This window comes from Amphiura filiformis, chromosome 3 (assembly GCF_039555335.1).
Source record: "Amphiura filiformis chromosome 3, Afil_fr2py, whole genome shotgun sequence".
Classification (NCBI taxonomy): Eukaryota; Metazoa; Echinodermata; class Ophiuroidea; order Amphilepidida; family Amphiuridae; genus Amphiura; species Amphiura filiformis.
Genome location: NC_092630.1, coordinates 21,805,887 through 21,825,538, shown reverse-complemented (window position 1 = coordinate 21,825,538; position 19,652 = coordinate 21,805,887). Strand labels below are relative to the sequence as shown.

The window sequence follows — 19,652 nt, the reverse complement described above, 5'->3', positions numbered from 1 at the left end:
TGGGTTCTTTGTAACAATGTACAAAAGTAATGTATGCTTTACATAACTGGGTTCTCCATCAGAGATAAACCCCACATTAGTAGTATACCGTACGTCGTAGTGCGTCGGAAGCCCTACGCAAAATTTTCACCAAGCAAGGTGTGTCCGTCATACGCTCGGCACTTGTTGCGTCCAAGAATAAGATTCCTCCCGGAAAATGCTGTGGTACTGTTTACCAAGAAGCAAATTGCGATGCCAAGACTGAATGACGTCAATGAATCAGTCACACTGCTGAACACCCGGACCGCTGTACACAGTAGACACAGTAATTACCCTTTCTCTGAGGAGGACACATGCGTGGAAAAGGCACATGATCCTTATGAAGAGACTCTATGTATGACAATATTTGTACATTACTATTGGTATTTTCTACTGAGGAGACCCTGGATTCCTGGGTTTGAAAACAAACAGTTGCAAAGGATGCAATAGTTGCAAAGGATGAATGTTAGGAGATCAGAGTGTCCTGCATTTTGTAGTCCCTTAATATTGATTTATATTTGATGGGATACAGGGGAAATGTCAAAAACTTCACTGTTACTAGTAGGAGTAGTATTATGATTTACATTCATCGAGTAAAAAGATTATAAAAAGATAATACACTACTCAGCTTACTTCAGACTCCCAATATACTTACTGAAACCATTCCATGAGTTGCAAATGACATTCGCGCCAATTGTTTTCGCAGTGATTTCGCAGAAGGGATACAGCTTCTGTTGTCAGCTCTCGTAGCTTCAATCTATTGATGAGAATAAAAGGTACCAGATTGATCAAATTGATAGTGTATTCTTTGAGAGAAGCGAAGATTAACGTTCAACTATAGACTTTGCATTATTATGTTTCGTGCTTCGGGATCTTCTGTAATGATTCTGCATCATTAATACGTTTGTATTGTACTGTTTTAGTCGCAGCACAGATAAAGCTTGATGTACACGAGATATTAAATATAACTAGCGGTCACCCATCTTTCGCGATCACCGTCTTTCGCGGTCACCGTGAGTGTTAATCATTATGCTTTTATGTAAACAATGAAACGTACTTTTCCATTTTGTGTATTTGTACTTCATTGTATCCCAGATGCTTGCTTCTCCTATCACGTCGATACTGCGTCATAATTTCTTCAACACCTTCTCGGAATACGTCTAGCTTCTCGAAGCTTTAGAGAAATCGAGGGGTGAAATCAAGATTATCAATATGAACACATAATTACATAAGGCAGGGGCGTAGCAAGCGGGTGGACAGGGTGGCCATGGGCACCAACGGTTCAGGGGCCCGAGCAAAAGCGAAAATGAAATGGGTTAGGGACAGGGCTGATAAAGGAGATATCAAAATGCCCCCGACCTGCTCCTTGTCCATGGGCCCCTGAGGCCCTTGCTACGTCCCTGGCATAAGGTAGATTCATAAAACATGTTTTACTATATAAACATTTTGACTTATTACAGATGTAATTTTAACGACTGATATTCTTAAATGTGTATATAGAATATGAAGCCTTATATCTGATATAGAAACACTGCATTATAAAACGCAAAGGATATAGAAACACTGCATTATACAACGCAATGGTGTATTGATTGTCTTACCATCTGTCGTCTGCACGGCATTCGTGTATATTTTCCCAGCTCATTGTATCTTCACATGTTGCTAACGTCTTCTTTGCCAGCAACTGCTTTGCTGTAATCTGGTATTCAAGAATTATATTAATTTATGGGTAATATTATTGACTTCCAATTTGAAGTGTTATACAAGATCTCATGAATCAAAAACTTAGTTTTTACCAAATGACATGTTTAAAATCACGACTCATGGTTAAAACGCGACAAAAAAGACCAAATTCAACTTACAGCTTGCAATGATTGTTTAGTGTCATCTATTTCATTCTGGATACCAATCAATGTCTGTTGTACTGAATTCCCTTCGTCAATACTGCCGTTTGCTTGCAGTAAATACGAATCCACAAGTTCAAGTATGAATGTTGTTTTCTCGCTGACACATTGGAGGGAATTTTCAACGGACTGCTGTTTAACATCGATGGTAACAAGATGAACCCTTAGCTCCATTACCTCATTTCTGGTAATACGCCTTTTAGAGGAAAACAAAAGATCAAAAATAAATCAATGACGTTGATAGTTGCAAATGTGCTTCGGTAATTACTCAATGATCCGCTTTGACAAGGCCCCCAATTGACATATTGAGACGCAAATCATCTCAATTGCAAAAAGGTATAGGCTGATGATATTTTAAAGATCAAATTCCTGTGAATTGAACATGAGGCTGAAAATACATGATACGTTACTTACTTACGCCCCCTCCTCCTCCCCTGGAAACAATGTTGGAGCAGACATTGAGCGCGCCCACTTTTTATTATTTTTCAGCATTCAACATTGAATAAGTGGAGCGGGGATGCGTAAAATAAACAAATTGTCCCAAGCTTTTCGCGCAGGATTGCGGATTATCCACTAACAGCTCTATTCTACCTCGATTGCGCCTTTTCGTTTGGGTGAGGTTGGTGTTGTGGACCATACATCTATGATTGCTTAGTACGAAATCCCAAATATTAAACAATATTAAAATACTATAAGAGATACACACATCATTTGTGTTGTAATTTCTACAATCCGTTTACGATTGGTATCCAGGAACTTCCAATATTCATTGAAGACAGTGGCATCAATCATTAAAAAAAATCTTGTACATGTAATGCAAATCGATATATGTTCTCACCTAATTGCTTTAACTACTGGAGTAAATGTCTTCATTGTTGTCAGTAATGTACTCTGTTTCCACTGCATAAAATGTAATACACCTGCACAAAGCTAAGAAGGAAAACATATATTTTTACACAAAGTATCACATATTGCACATTGCATGTCTAATTAAAATTACAATGATCACTATGATGATTCAAAACTCTTTATAGCCATTCTTGGTAATTTAGGGCTATAGAGCAAAATGGTTACAGAAAACCCCATCCAAAAAAGCCTTCAAATACAATCACTGATTCCTCTCTATTAATATATTTAAAGTCAACTCATTCATGCAGATGGATGCGGAATAAGAAAGTAGATAAATTAGGGGCAGCCATGCTTTCAGTCCCCATCTTGTCAAACGTTCGGGCAAACGCTATAGCCTACTCACTCTTGCCAATGGATAATCCCCATCTAATGAATAGTTACTTTTCACTTCAGGCATAGAAGCTGCAAAGACACAAAATATCATTACATTAGAATTTGATAAACTGGGTGTTTGGTTTATAATAATATGCGAGCATTACTACAAAAAGGGTTATTCATTCTGTGCAGTGCGATTGAAAATATCAACATCAATAGAATTGGTTGACTACGACAATGGGATCGAAGAAGTCTTACGTGCGTTAGGTGAAACAGGTGTTGCAGACCCTTTAAATCCATGTGGAATGAGATAGATTGGATCTTCTTCTGATGTCACTGGATATGATGCACATGTCACTGATGCCTCAGGATGGAAGAACTCATTGTCGTAGATATGAATCTGCATATCTGACGGAATACTTGTTTGCACCGCTACGTGCTCTTGGAACTCGGCATACCTACAACAAAGTCAGGCGAATGAACCAAGTAACGTGTAAATAAGACATTATCATTGTACAAAAATAAAGAAGCATGGGTTAAGATTTAAATACTTGACAACCTGTTTTCAGACGTGTCTTTAAAACCAAACTGGCAAATTGACAAAATGGTTTAACTCGTGTTTTGGATGATGGTTTAGGTGACGTAAAGCAAAATCAAACTGACAAATTGACTGAATTGATTAACACATGTTTGGGGTTTGGGGTGACGTAGAGAGAGAAAAATGGTTGAACGCTTTTGTTTCCTATAACCTTAAAGCTAAACGAGACCAGACCTTTTCAACGAATTCACACAAACAAAATTAGAAGATTTCCATTTCTTTCCATACCAGAGTGTTCTGTTCCATACGGCTATCACTAAAGTTATAAATGAGGCTCTATACGTATGACTTTTTGAATGATAAGATAGCCAACGTTGAGTTCAGGACTAGTAATTTTTTTTATCTTTTCATTTCTTTTCCTTCGTTTGACCATATTTTTTTTTACATTTAAACACTTACGATGCTGTTGGATCAATGTAGATTCGCACTAACTGAGCCGATGACACACAAAGTATGTCCAATACACGCATATTAAGAATAGATTGAACCATCTGAAATAACGTCTCAAATGACCACATCTTATCTGTGTTTGATTCCAGTAGACCAGCTAGCATGTCTGTTATCTGAAACTTCAATCCACTATAGAACAAAACCGAAAACAAAAACACACCAAGATTCGTTACCTCAGAGGCTCACGCAATAGAATAACATATAACAATTACATGTTTCTTTTTCACAGCACATTCAGCAACAAATAAATGAATGGTTATTGTTCATTGCTCATTAAAGAGAGAATGCAAATTCTAGGCTAATAATGTTCACGGTTTTACTGGCACTTGACCTTTGCAAATTATATATGAAAGCAGTTCGTGATATGATAAAGTGTGGGTATCTCAATGTTAAAATAGGTGATATTCTTAATTCTTACAATGTCATTCTGGTGTTCTTGGGCAATTCAGTCCCATATTCAATAGGTCCATCTTCGGACTCCCTCTGCACTGCAGAAATGACACCCGTAGCCTTCTGTGTCGTAAGTTTATGCCTGGAACAAATATATAAAATATTAGCATGGCTATAATATAATAAGCTATCGTGTATTTTGTCGAACAGGCAACGAAGAATAGAGACTGTTACTGACTGCCGCATCGATGCAGTATACCGAGTACAAGTTATGCAAATTCTCTTCGGCACATATTTCACAATTTAACTCCGACATGTCCGAGGTGCAAGATTGACGAAATAGGTATTTTGTACTTACATTGTGCTCCTGTTTTTCCTCCCTCCATACGGTCTGAATGGAAGCAACCCTGTAGCAATGTGGTAGACTGTCACTCCAAAGGACCACAGGTCCACCTTAGCATTGAAAGGTTTCACCAAAGGTTTCTTCAGAAGAGCACGTTCAAACATATGAGGATGCTGTTGATCAATGAAATGATAATACATTTATCCGTATTCTTCACGAGGAGACATCAATAACAGAAAATACAACATGTTTCAAAACGATTGCCGAATAGGGTGCAACTCTACTAGTCTTATTACAAGACTGCCCTACCCCAACCCTAAACTCCGTAAACGAGGACTGGACTCTGATAAGGTGACTTTCCAATGTTTATTGCAAAGGATGCCACCTGAAATGCAACATAGGATCCACTTGGAATCACAGTAGCTATGTTTCTGGTGTTTCAAGTTGATCAAATGTTGGTGTCGTAGGTGGCGGTCTTCTCATTCAGCAAATGGTTGAAACTGCTGGGTACCAATCATTTAAATACTTGTTGCAGGAAGCCGTATTGTTTTAAGCAATTTAATTAGATTTTCTATACCTTGAAGATGTCTGATTGTGTGTAATCTATCTATAGTAACATACCGTGTTAATTGGGTACAATGTTACTCTAACTTGTTGTGCATGTTTATGACAATCAATTTATATATAAACTTCTCAACAAAAGTTTGGAAAGTTTTTTCAAGCATCTAAACCTCAGATTAATCGTGACATTATATCGTGTTGCATATCAGTGAACAGCTCATTTATTCCATTAACAAAGACACCACATTTGAAACAATCACCTTTTTCACAGATTAGTATAATGTCTTGTTAATGTAGTGGGGTCTCAAACAGAATTATGCCAAATTGACCATTATTCTGTGCTCAAACAACACTAGTCAGTAGTCAATCATACGCAGCCACAACAGCCAGACACCTCCTCCTCGTGCTGCTCACCAGCCTGGTGGTCACACGTTGCTGTGGGATAGCTTTCCATTCTTCAACCAAGATTCGTCGCAGGTCATTCAATGTGGTTTTATTGGCTGCTCTGGCATGCACAGTATGACCAGGCTGGCCCCACAAGTGTTCAATCGGGTTCAACTCTGGGCTGATGGCAGGCCATTCCATTCTCTCTACTCCCATACTCTGTAGGTAGTCGTTGACTACCATGGCTCTGTAGCGGCGAGCGTTGTCTTCTTGGAGGATTGCATTAGATCCCAGATTGTGAAGATATGGGAGCTTATAGGATCCCAGCTTGCTGCACAGAATAATGGTCAATTTAGCACATTCTGTTTGAGACCCCACTATATTCACAAGACTTGTACTCAGCCGTGAAAAAAGTGATTGTTTTTAATGTGGTGTCATTGTAAAGGGGTATAAAGTAGCTATCCATTGATATGCAACACGATATGAACATGTCACAAATACTTTTGAGATATAGATGCTTGAAAAAACTTTCCAAACTTTTGTTGAGGAGTTTAGTACAAAAATGATTCCATACATGACATTGTCTGGTAATAGCAATATACAATGCATGGCAACAACATAAAGTATGTTAACTGCTTTTCTCTAACTGAAGATCAATATTTTCATCATCGATGAAACTAATCAAAGCAGTAAAAATGCTAACCAGATATTCTTCAGTTCCATACAGGCTAGTAAAGTTCTCTTCAGCTTGCAGCTGTCGGGCGGCTCCAAAATCAGCAAGTTTATAGATGGGACATCTTCCCGGGCCCAGTCTCTTCATTACATTCCCGGGCTTGATATCCCTATGTACTATGCCTTGTTCCTGGAGGTACTTCATTCCTGATGCTGCAAATATTGATCAATACAAGTCAAAATGAAGAACATTTAAGCATCAATAATGCTGATGGGAAATGACCTCAATATTTGGAGTCGATGGTTTTGTTGGCCAAAAGGCTTTACAGATTGGCAAAAAGCCTTACAGAGTGGTAACCAAGTACAGGAAAAAGATCAAGAGGCATACAGAAACGGAGGTAGCACGATGACCGTAGGAAGATATTGTATGAAGAGGACTACCTCCAACAATGGTCGAATACAGCTTGGTGAAGAAAGTGAGATCTTGTTGGAAATGTGGGTTGTATGGATAAAAGCGAGCCGAGGGGTGTTTGCTGTTTAATTTTAAAGTTAAGAGTAACATCTATCACCCATCATATTCGTAGATTTGGTCGAAATCATATGCCGAATTTCGTGATAAAGAAATCTGTTCTTATATAAAAGCAACACTTACTTGTATCACCAAGAACCTGTAAGAATTCTTGATCGGGAAAGCCATAGATATATTTGGGTTCATCAAGCATATTGAGTACACTGCAACCACATAGCTCCAGTATGATGATCCTGTGTTTGGATATTTGCTGAAACAAGAATGGTTAATGGTTTCATCGATCAACGTGAAGAGTATGCCTCAACGCTATGTATTACTTATTCACCATATGATCACGAATACACTCTTCGTACCTGGATGACACAATCAGGTCAACTATTGTCTTAGCTTGTCTTAACGGTGTTATTTCACTAGAGTGGCAAATGTGCTGAGGTAAACTCGTTTCTTGTCTGTGATCTCTTCTCCGACCGGCCCACTGAATTTTTAATAACGGTTTGAAAAAAAAAAAGCAGCAAAAGGTTTTGGCCTAATACAATACTACTGCATAGCTTAAGATTCAATAAAAAAAACCCTGTTCACAATTTGCTATACCCTTGTCGGTTTCTGATCAAAATAAATAATGCCATGTCATACTTACGTCATTCTCAATAGCGAGAAGCTTCACAATGTTTTTATGGTTAATTTTTAGTAAAACATTAAACTCTCTTTCCTGAACAGCATCTGGACGCTGAAAACTCTCATTGTTGAAAACCTTTACAGCAACCTTTTCCCCGGATTTCTGGAAAATAACCAGTAATGTCGTGTGGATTGAGTTTAATCTGAATTTTAAACAATACTTTTCAATTGGGTGTATCGGGATCGCTCTCGCGGACCTTCAGCGTCGTCAACCGGATACTGCTCTGATGATTTCTTGGAATCGGCTGTAATCTCTGACCGATTCAAGGAAATTCCCAAACAATTCTACAGTCGATTTCAAGAAATCGTCAGGGCCACCAATATGACGACGCAATAGGTGAAATTAAAAATATGGCACAAGTTTAAATAAATTATAATCAGCAGTTTTTCACGTATGAATCTGTAAGACATTTTGTGGTAAGCGTAATCGAGATTCGCCTTATGGTGCATATGGGCTCCCTTGACATTAACTAGAATTTATATCACAAACTTAAAGTGCCCTCCGGTAAAAATCCCACAACAATAAGGGCACGAACCTTTAATTCTTGTTGAGATTTTAAGAGGAAGGAGCTCTCTATTTGTACGTTTAATTTACGCTAGGGCAAAGTAGCCCATGTGCGTCATTATGCGAATCTTTACGGTATGTGGATGTTGGTAGGTACGTGGACAGGTTCTTTGCATGGGCTGCTGTCGGTGGGTGAATGTTGATTGCAAATTAATAAGAATATTGTGCTTGTGCATTTAATTCGCCGCAGAAGTAGTGATGAAACAGGATTAATTACCATAGCCATGATGCAAAGGGTTTACGTTTTGCCCAGCACTAGACGTTACGCCGTTGCACATAGATTATCTAAGAACAGGGATAAAGATCGTAATTCTATACACATTTTATTGGGGACCCTAGGATTGTATACAACATAATATTATGTTCAATATTATTGAAGAGATCATCTAATATAGTTTGATTTTATTGACGGTTGGACAACAAAATCACTATTGATGTTCGTGTGTACAGTGCACAATCGCAGATTTTGTATCCACTCTTGTATAGGGTCTTTGATATTGATCAATCACATTGATCGTGTATAAGCCGCATAAGATTAGTGTCTTTGAAAAGAGCGGTATCGTAGTCAATCTATCATTGCACACATACACAGATGATGAGTGAATCCTGCTTATAGTGCGGGACAATACATTCAAAAATAGTGTAAACCTATGTTGCTATGCTGTTACATCACTACTTCTACGGCGAATTATAAACCTGTATCAAACAATTACTGTCCTGTCAAATGCGGGATCAATTCGGTCGGTTCATAATATGATGCGCCTCCAGCGTTTGCTGGGGGAGAGGCCCGGGGGGAGAGGTCAAAATATACAGTGCATAATGGGAAAATGTCGACATCCAAAGCCCGCGTAACTTGATACGAATACAACACAGGTAGCATACATAATGTCATTGTGTGTTTAAATGTCAATATAATGATGTTACACGCGAATACACAGTAAAACAGTAATTTACAAATATTAGTGGTTCCATTTTCTATCCATTGATCACACGGAATCCTTCGTGGAGTTGTATTCAACATTATTATTATCACACTTGCATGAAAATCCAATGGTGGCTAGAACAGTGATGTCGACCCTGGAGACCCATACTGATAAGAGCAACCGCTGGCGGCGCATTATATTGTGAATCGCCACAATTCAGGCAGATCGCTGCTCTATTCATTAAAGTGTGAGACCTTCAATTAATGCCACCGTAAAGTCGCTCACTAAGCGAAGGAGTCTGACGGGGAGTCCGACACCTTTTTGTATAAAATACTCGTTTTCTCATCTTAAAAGTGACTTAAAGTCATTAAAAAAATCACCGGTATATCAAAGTGTGTGGGCGAATCTGAATGGTGATACAGGCCTACCACATGCAATATAAATTCTTTTGGGAGAAAAAACAAAAACAAAACAAAAATGAGCAGAAACAAATATTGCCATTCTACTCGGAACAAGAAAGAAACACTGGAAGGTATATAGGGGGCCCTACTTGGGTTTCGATCCTTGCAGTCAGTGATGCATCTACTACTACTACTAGGCAACACTAAGTTAAATTGACCGGCCTGGTGGCCAACAGCCTGCATCATGCCCACTAGGGAACAGCGACAACACCAGGTAAATAATTATATTGTACAAGCGGGAAACTAAATCAATACACGTGTATCTGATATCACGCCGCTATATCACCATTTATAAAATAGAGTTGACATTTCTATTCGCTATAGTCTCAAACTATTAAACGGGTCGGAACAGAATGGCTTTGCGTGGCTGTTGAAGAACTAGTGGATTCGAACTACCATCACAGGGATTTCTGCCATGAAGATATCGGAGCGATGACACTGCTGTGCGTGGCTAGTCGTTTGCAAAGTGACAGTCTGCATTGTGCGTGACTTTGTCTATTTAATAAAAACTAAAACTATGCCAAGTATCCGGCTGCCGTGCTTTCACGAGGTATAGATGAAGCTTCACTCCAACCTGTGACTCGTTCATATTTAGGACAAATACAGACTTTGTTTTTAAAAAATGATATACTTGGCCTGGTTTAACTGACAGAAATTGTTTACTTTCTCACTTACTGATCTACTATTTCGTTAGTATTTGTATATGTGACAATTTTGGCATGAAAAATGGGTTTTTACTGTTTATGTAAATAATGTAAGTTATAGGCCGGCATATTCACTATGAATATTAAGAATTGCTTTTGTAACTTTTTATTTTACTTTCTTTGCGCTATATGAAAGTTGTTAGTTTTATCTATCAAGTTTCATATAATCCCAGCAAAAAATTTGCATCAAAGTCAATCGACATCGAATCAACATCGATGTGCGTCCGCGTTTCAACCTTTTATCGACTTAATTTCAACCATTCGACAAAATGTTCGACCCGATATTAACTTCACGTTGGAATGAAATCAGGTTCATGATCAACGAGTTGATACTTACGTCACCGTGAATAGACGTTGATCATTAACCGGATTTCAACCATTATGGGGTAGTCATTTTTACTTGACATTTTCAGACAAGAAGCTTACCTTATTTCTTCCAAGAAAGACTTTGCTTGTTGCTCCTTCTCCCAATACGTCCGCTGTCTTAAATATATACGACGGAGTGCTACGAAGCTGGCCCGGGGAGTAGTCACTTCCAAGTGGAATATTGGGATTAAACATGACCTGTTGAATGTATCAAAATCATGTTAAAATAGAGCTGAGAAACTAACGAGTTAAATTTTAATTTCAATGCTGTTGTTGTTTGCCAAGTTTGTTCTGTTAGTTCCTTCTTGTATACCAATCATGCATAGATAACTTTTGTTATACTTCTTTCAAGTATTATCAGGTGATTGTCAGGTGATATAACAAATATCAAAGAAAAGGACGCATAGCCCCGGACATGACCCAGAAAAAGAGCATATTATATTTTTGACCAAATATAGGCTGATTCGAACATTTTACTTAATCAACACACAATAAATACCGTAATAAATAAACACTATTTAGACTATCATGCATCTTTACGATATGTATGCATGTAACGAAACAGGCAAAGAGAGAGAAATCAAAAACAGTAATAACAGTAGGCCTGGGTAGAGCACGCCAACATTATTATTTTGTTGCTAAAGATCTGACTATTTATTTCATTACTGATATATTTAAATGATATAAACATCTCAAAAGAGTAACTAACCCCCTTAAATAATGGCCATTATTCAAAAGGGGCTATTGTAATTCTGTAAAATGCGCATTTTGACACCTCATTTGATACGATAGCCCGGAAAACAATAAAACACCGGTCAATTTAATGTAGTGAGGTCCAGATTTGAAAGTTGCACTTACATAAAATTGTTACAATACAAAAACACTCAGATATCATTACACAGATTTCCTTCCATTACACTGAATGCAAAATCAATAGAATATACTGCAATTTTCAAATCTTGGGCTACATTGATTCAAATGTACGCTGTGACGTCAATATTTAGTCAATTGCTACAAATGAGGTGTCAAAATGTGCAGAAATAAATTCTGCTTCCAACGCATTTTACAGATTTGTAATACAATCACCTGTTTTTGAATAATGGTCATTATTTAAGGGGGTTAGTTACTTTTTTTTGAGATGTTTATTTAACTGTCCGAAAACATGCCGAAAATGCATGTTTCTGGCTCTTTTTTTTTCAAGAAATTAGTAAAATAGTGAACTTTTCTTGTATCTCAAGTTAGTACTAAATGAATGATTATATAGGATTGAGCCGTTTCATTGTGCAGAATTTTTATTTACCCCCCCCACAAAGAGTGATACAGTAACAACGTTAAATACAAGTAGCGAGCATTTACATCACCTTTGTGAAACTTATTATTATGCTAAATAATTTACTTCTTTGCCAATAATTATTCGAAGTACTAATCAATATTATTGATCACATTACATCACAGTACTGTATAATTATTTTCTCAACATAATATTCAGTCCCCCTTTGCGTCATTTGCTCTGCGTACGTGTTATCCGAGCAAGACATTTGTGTAATTTTTTCAACACAATAAGCATGATAAGTGTCTTTCACATACAACACGTAGTTTTTAAGAGCAAAGGGGAATCCCCATAGGCAATATACATTATAAAAGCGAAAGAATTAGATGAGTTAATTCAGTTAAATGAGCTAGACAAACTCAACAACATATCCAAAAAGGGCAAAACAGGGCACAGGGGAAATGTTAATTTGCATATCCAAAATGGCCGTAATGCAGGCCTCCAACATTTTTGTCCAATGTCAAAATTAGGGGCATGTGGAGATAAATCATATAATTGTATTCAGAAAAAGTATAGTTTGACCTATCTCCGATGTATAGTTCTTGAGTTATAGGCATTAAGGTCAAATGACAAATTTTGGTCTCCATGAACGTACAGGGGTAAAAAAAAATCAAAAATCGCTCAAAATGGTCTCAAATTGTTCCACTTGGAACAATATTTTAAACAACATTTTAAACAAAGAATAGTTTACTATATCTCAGGTATTTTGTTACCTATGTAACATCACAAAAAAGATCAAGATTAAAATGATTCAATGGGCTTTGAATTGGGTTCCCTGTTACGCAGGTGAAGACGTATCAGCTTTGCTGCTTTGGGTGTTTCAGTTTAAACACATTGTCTGATCCATGCACAACTTGACAAGATCTTTATATATATGACAAGGAACATCAAATCGATAATACCATCATTCTACCAATTTACATTTACCGTTATTATAATATATTTTGCTTATAATTTACTCTGTCAAAAAAAGCTTCGATAATTATTCGTATATTAGAAGGTACCAATCAATGTATCGGATGCAGCATACATCTCAATTTATTCTGTCGCTTGTTTATATCCTCATCACGGGGATTCCCCTTAGCGATGTTGCTCTTCAACTATACGTGTTTTCCATGAAAGAAATAGTGGTGTTGAAATGTAATGTATTTTTTAATATGTTCCACTGTTTTGGTATATTTTGTAATGATATTTGCAATTATATTTAATTTAACACGATATAGGCCCTATATTATACGGTATATCATGAGTAAATTTCACATCATCATCTTCATCATCATCGTCGTCATCCGAGTCATCGTCACCATCGTCATATTGCATCACCCACTTCATCATTATATCAATATCATTACCAATAATAATGATCTAGCATATTTTATTTGTCAAATTTATTTCTTCATGCTGTATATATGTAAGTAAATTTATTTCAGCATAATGTGTAGACGGATAATGTCAATAGATGAATAGAATAGAATAGAATAGAATAGAATAGAATAGAATAGAATAGAATAGAATAGAATATCATTATGTTTTCGTTTATTAATTTATAATTTTGTTCACGAATACTTGTGTACTTTCTAAGATTTGCTATCAATTTTACCTGTATTCTTTAATGTAAACTTATGTTGGAAGCTCCGTGAGATGTCTGATGTAACAAAAGTGTTATTCCAATCAAATTTGATTTGATATCTTGTACAGAGTCTGCCGAGATGACATATAACAAAGACATCAAGCGTTGCTTACGGATGGCGTTGCTGTTGTGATGTGAATTGCAAATTAATATACTTCTAAGTTTTAATTAGCCTATCATAATTATTACGTATTTTTCAAATTATTCATTTACACGTACAGTGGCAATAAATAATAATAACACCAATCGTGCCATTTGTGTCATCTGGGAATCACACCAGGGATGTCTAACAATTGTGTTCATTTTTCATGATTATATCTTTGGTCACTTTATAATAAGGGGAACTAGACTGCAAGAATGCTTTGAAACTTTGTTGATTTAATTCTTTGTTTCCCAGTAAATGCCAATACATTACGCAATAGTATTTATTCTGGTCAATCGATTCGTCATTTCCATAGTTTCCCGTATCATGGTATGCAGAGTCAAATTATTTTGATTAAGTATAGGGCAGTGAACGAGATGAGATGAATAAAGACTTAAAAATAAGCAAAATCACACAAAAGTCTTTATCAAATATCAAGAAATCAAGTACACTTGTAAACAGTATATAAACCCTCTATACAAAATTGCTATACCATTTTGTTTAATTGGAAAAAATGTGTTGGTCTCAGGTTTTCATGTTACGATTAAAGCATCTCAGAAGGGAGAGTTCCAACTATTTTCAATATGTATTGCAATAACACCAATGGCAATATTCCTGTCATTTTGGGAATCACTCCACGGATTGCATGTGTCCGAGTATAGAAATACCTTTGTTCATTATCATTTGGCCACTTCAAATAAGAGGAACCAGCTTATACTAGAATAATTATGTCAATACTTTGTTGATTATTATTATCAATAGTTTCCCGGTAAATGATAACATACATTATGCAATAGTGGTATCTGCTCTGGTCAATTTATTCGTCATTGTCATAGTTTGCAATATGCCGAGTAAAATTATTTTTGTAAGTGATCGAAATGAGATGAAACAAAAAAGCTTGGATTTGTCCCTCATCGCAATCGAATAGATTACTTTTTTAATCTTAGCGGGAGTAGCGTGTTTTGAAATACCCATTACCCAAGTTTGAGTAAAATTAACAAACTGCAACATTTGAATGACAAGAACACGGTAATATGTCCATATATCGGCCCGGGCGGACCATCGTCTGGGCTTTCGTTACGTATTCATGTTTTGGGCTATGACAATCGTCACCCTGAAACTTGTAATCTGCACCCTGTAACTTGTAATCTGTAACGTGAACAATATTCATGATATTGCGATAATTTGTTTCCAACGCTAAAGTCGGTGATTCTTAATCAATTATATATAGTTATTTGTTTTTTTCATAACGACAACATCAAGTTCTTGAAACTGGAACCAATGGAACTCTCTTTTTGCCCGATTGAATATACAATCAAAAAAGATTGAATTTTCAATCGTATGCCGTCCCGAATTAGGGACAAATCGTTTTTGATCAGGGCTCTGGTTTTTGATTGTATTATTCAGTCGAGTGATTTGAATTTTCAATCTTAATCTTTTAGCCTGCTTAACCTGCTTACCACGGCAAAGCTTATCAAACTTGCAGAACATATAACTTGAATTAGCATTCAGCACTAATAGTCTTGTGTTTTATCATTGTTTCCAATAAATGCTCTTGTTTCTTAATTTGGTATTTTGAGTATGATTTCAAGGAACAGAAAACTAATACTTCTACTTTTCATTTCTTTCACCATTTCCAAGATTTTAAATGACGATCATTTCATATTGTTATATCTCGTTTCTTACAATGCTTTATTTAATACTCAATTTCCCGAAATTGTGCATATATTTTGTAAATGAAAAGTGTGTCAAGGCATGTTTATTTCCAATGGTAAATTGGTCTATTGTAGTATTAACAAGCACAACATTCCAAATTTTTAAATCCGTTTTACGTAGTTCAGAAATGTCACTATATGGTCGAATCCAACGAAAAGTGTACACGGCATGTTCAGGGCCATAACTTAAAAGTATTAATCAATTAGCATTCGTTTTTGTATTGTGTTTATTCGCCTTGATCATACGCTTCGCGCCATATATAATAAGACCCCCTTCTGTGAAAAACTTAGACACAGAGACCCCAAAACATGCTATTTTTACCCATTTTTTCAAAATATTTCTTAAGGTATTTTTAAAAACATCTAAATCAGTTATGAAAAGAAGTCATTGGATTGAATCTAAATTGATTTTCTGAAAGGTGTGTATTCAAAGATTGCCAGTTCAATTTTTCACATATTTGTACATAATTATGAATTTTTTGTGATAATTTTTTGAGTGGTATTTTTTTACATTACCTACGAATACAATTTTTCATAGCACTAGATATATCTTAAAAAATGGAAATCACTAATAAATGCGCAATTGATACAAGCTTTGATATGTCCAATACTGAAATGCATTGCATTCGGACATCTTTATTATTGTGTTTAGCTGCCAGAAATTCTAAATGGCACAAAGGTAGGTTTGGTAAAAATATGCATTACCTCCGAATACATGTTAAAAGCTGTGTCATTTCCACAAAGTGAGAGAATAGTAAACAATAGTTAAGCAATAGGTGCAGGGTAATACACTCTTTATTTCTACCAAGTTTCAATAGCCTGCGTTTAAATATTTCTGAGATGTCAACAATAAAAGCAAGTATTCGTAGGTAAATTTCGGTAACCGAATGTTACCTACGAATACAATTTTTATCATGACAGTATTGTGAAACACCGCCATTCATGCCAATGCCCACATTGCTACATAACGAAGGCCTGTGTGTTTGCTATCAAATCATATGTCAATGAAAGTTGCGAATTCACATACATGCCCACCACGCAAAAGTGAATACGGCTTAATTGTTGAAAAATATGTACTGAAATAGACGACGGTCTGCTCATTTGAAAGAAAAATCAGATTCAAAGAAGATTAGAAGGGATAAATACTTGGATTTGTCAACTGTCATGTGTGCTTCATTTTAAATGTTTACCGACCTTCTGGTTTCTGAGTAATTTGTGTCCAAATTGATTTATTCGAAGGTAACTTTTGACGTTTTCGCTAAGGTTACCTACGAATACCATGGAAAAAACGACTGTTCTCATTGTTTCATGATCTAGACAACACAGTGATGGACCCTGGTATAAAGCTAATTGTAGTTGCCCTCAAATGAAAGGCCACAAGACGTAACTGACTCCAAGATGGACTTCACAAGTCTGCAAATAACGGTTTTAAGCGATTTGTGTGCAATTAAGCAAATTAAAGTCACTTTAGTGCCTTTGTTTCTTACTTCAATCCTCTTTCAACCGCTGTGAACCGACATTATTAATACATGATAGGGTCTAAAGTATCAATAAACGCACATAAAGAAAATAATACATTCAAAGTACTTTATAAAATGAAGTTTTGATTGTGATATCCACCAAAAGTCTAATTCTTACCTACAAATACTGAAATGTTACTTACGAATACAGCATAATACATGACATGTGTAATGAAGTGTCCCTACCAATGGAAATTAATTGTCAAAAACTTTAAGCGGTACCCCAGGACACTATTATTACCCATATACGGATTCATTCAACAATTATTTATTATGTATAATTGCTGATTAACTACTTGTATATCAAAATGAAGTGGTCAAAATCTTGCTAAAAGCATCAAAATTTTTTTGATCTAAGGTAATAGCATTTATTCATTTGGACGTACCATCTGAAAGAGATCTAAAACTACCATTTTATTAATTCATTACCATAATAGCAAAATTTAAACCTCTAAACTCAATATAGATATTGTTAAATCGCTCATGTTACCTACGAATACCCGGGTTTCTTCACCTTTTCATTGTATAAAGCGTTAGGTGTATGCGTATAATTCCTAATATTCTTGAAAACATATATCCGATTCGTTCTTATACAATGTGTAAATTGATTCATACTCATTTGATAAATAAAATACAGAAACTGACCTAAACTTCGTTTTCAAAAATAAACTAGCATAAATTGACTAAGATCATATTGATCGCATTATAAAAATAAAAACAAATATTTTCTGGCTGAGCTAGCATTTTCCTGACACCCTGTGGTTTACATTACACGAAAAAAGCGTTAATGGGAATATTCCATTTGTTTTAGGTTGATTAGTATTGCGATAGTGAAAGCATCCTAGTGGTATTCGTAGGTAACATTGGGTTTTGATATCACATTTACTATCACACGTCCTGGATTTATTTTTCAAGATTAGTAATGGCACTTTTGGTTCCTATAAGGCCAATATGTCATCAATCAATGGACAAAAGGAAAAAATTGTGGAGACATTTTTATTTCGGACTTTTATTTTTAGCCCGTGGACACTTTTGGTTGGATTCGACCATATACTTATGCTTTTTCCACATTTCTCATAGACGTCATGGTCACGACTCACGAGCAAAACAAATTAACATTGAGTTATAAGCTACTAGTACTTTATTACCGGTAAGTGTAAGTTGGGACATGTGTAGGCTACGTGTAAGAATTTACTAATCGCCAAAATAAAATTCAAGCTTGATTAAAATTAACAAATAACATTTTAAAAGATCGCAGGGGAGTACATAATGACATGAAATAATGACCATGGCGTAACTTATAGTCGGGCTCTCATTCACGCGCGGATGGGAAATAGTGTTCACTTTATGTTTGATACGGTTTCTAGACTGAAATTTTGCGTAGAACACGCTCCCGTAGTCCACTTTAATTAAAAATGTGCCCAAAGTGCTTTTCCGGGGGGTGCCCCTACAATGGGGGTCAAAATTACTAAAAATGTATTCTAAGGCCAATGGTGGTGATTTTGGTGTCTAAATATATGTTTATGGACATGAAAAAGTCATTTAGACAGTTTACGAAATCCAAAATGGCTTCCTTATGTTCCCAAATTCAAAATGGCGGCCAAAATCGTGAATTTTAGCCAAACTTATTTGAACGGCTTTATCAGGCCGATGGTGGTGATGAGAGTGTCTATGAATATGACTGTGGACATGAAAAAGTTATTCACATAGTTTATCAAAATCCAAAATGGCTGCCTTATACAAAAAAATTCAAAATGGCCGCCAAAATGCCGAAAATTATTCGAACTTATTTGAACGGCACTCTCGGCCCGATGATCGTGATTTGGGTGTAGGTATATGTTTGTGGACATGAAAAAGTCATTTATATTGCTTATAAAAATCCAAAATGGCTGCCCTATGCCCAAAAATTCAAAATGGCGGTCAAAATGTCGAATATTAGTCTATATCATTTGAACGACATTCTCAGGCGGCTGGTGGTGATTTTGGTGTCCAGTTATATGTTTGGGGACATGACAAAGTCATTCAGCTAGTTTACAAAATCCAAAAATGTTGCCCTATGGTTCAAGATTCAAAATGGCGGCTAAAATAATGAATTTTAGTAAAAATTACTTAGATACTCTAAGACACTAAGATATTCTTAGGCTGATGGTAGCGATATTGGTGTCTAGGTATATGTTTGTGACATATAGGCCCCTATAGTGTACATGACCAAGTCATTTAGATAGTTGATGAAATCTAGAATGGCTGCCCTATGCTAAAAAAATCAAATGGTGGCCAAAATTGCAAATTTTATATTGATTTTATCTAATTATCATATAGACACCACAGCTCTTGGGACTTAAATTTTGTTTTAAATCTAAATTCGCCGTGTTACAATATAATCACTTATAAATGGAACATAGATGCCCAAAATATTCAAAATGGCGTCATTAAACCAAATGTTAATACTAACTAACACTATAAGGATCACATTTGATGTCCATTGATCTATTATGATTTAATAAGGTAGTCCAAAGACGATTGAAAATGTTGTATATCCCGTAAAATG

General features: G+C 36.0%; 1 protein-coding gene across 2 annotated transcripts in view; it reads right to left on the bottom strand.

The window, feature by feature from the left end:
• The window catches only part of LOC140148209 (serine/threonine-protein kinase TBK1-like), a 40,138-nt gene that overhangs the window by 3,328 nt on the left and 17,158 nt on the right, over positions 1–19,652 (bottom strand). For both annotated transcript variants that reach the window (XM_072170071.1, XM_072170070.1), the window contains 14 exons: positions 10,828–10,965; positions 7,711–7,851; positions 7,197–7,323; positions 6,576–6,757; positions 4,943–5,100; positions 4,613–4,726; positions 4,144–4,323; positions 3,405–3,604; positions 3,175–3,233; positions 2,761–2,852; positions 1,881–2,118; positions 1,620–1,717; positions 1,076–1,192; positions 674–775 (listed from right to left, as the gene is read on the bottom strand). In XM_072170071.1, the coding sequence (XP_072026172.1) occupies positions 674–775; positions 1,076–1,192; positions 1,620–1,717; positions 1,881–2,118; positions 2,761–2,852; positions 3,175–3,233; positions 3,405–3,604; positions 4,144–4,323; positions 4,613–4,726; positions 4,943–5,100; positions 6,576–6,757; positions 7,197–7,323; positions 7,711–7,851; positions 10,828–10,962 (1,943 nt within the window). In that variant the 5' untranslated portion in view covers positions 10,963–10,965. The remainder of the gene's footprint in view (positions 1–673; positions 776–1,075; positions 1,193–1,619; positions 1,718–1,880; positions 2,119–2,760; positions 2,853–3,174; positions 3,234–3,404; positions 3,605–4,143; positions 4,324–4,612; positions 4,727–4,942; positions 5,101–6,575; positions 6,758–7,196; positions 7,324–7,710; positions 7,852–10,827; positions 10,966–19,652) is intronic.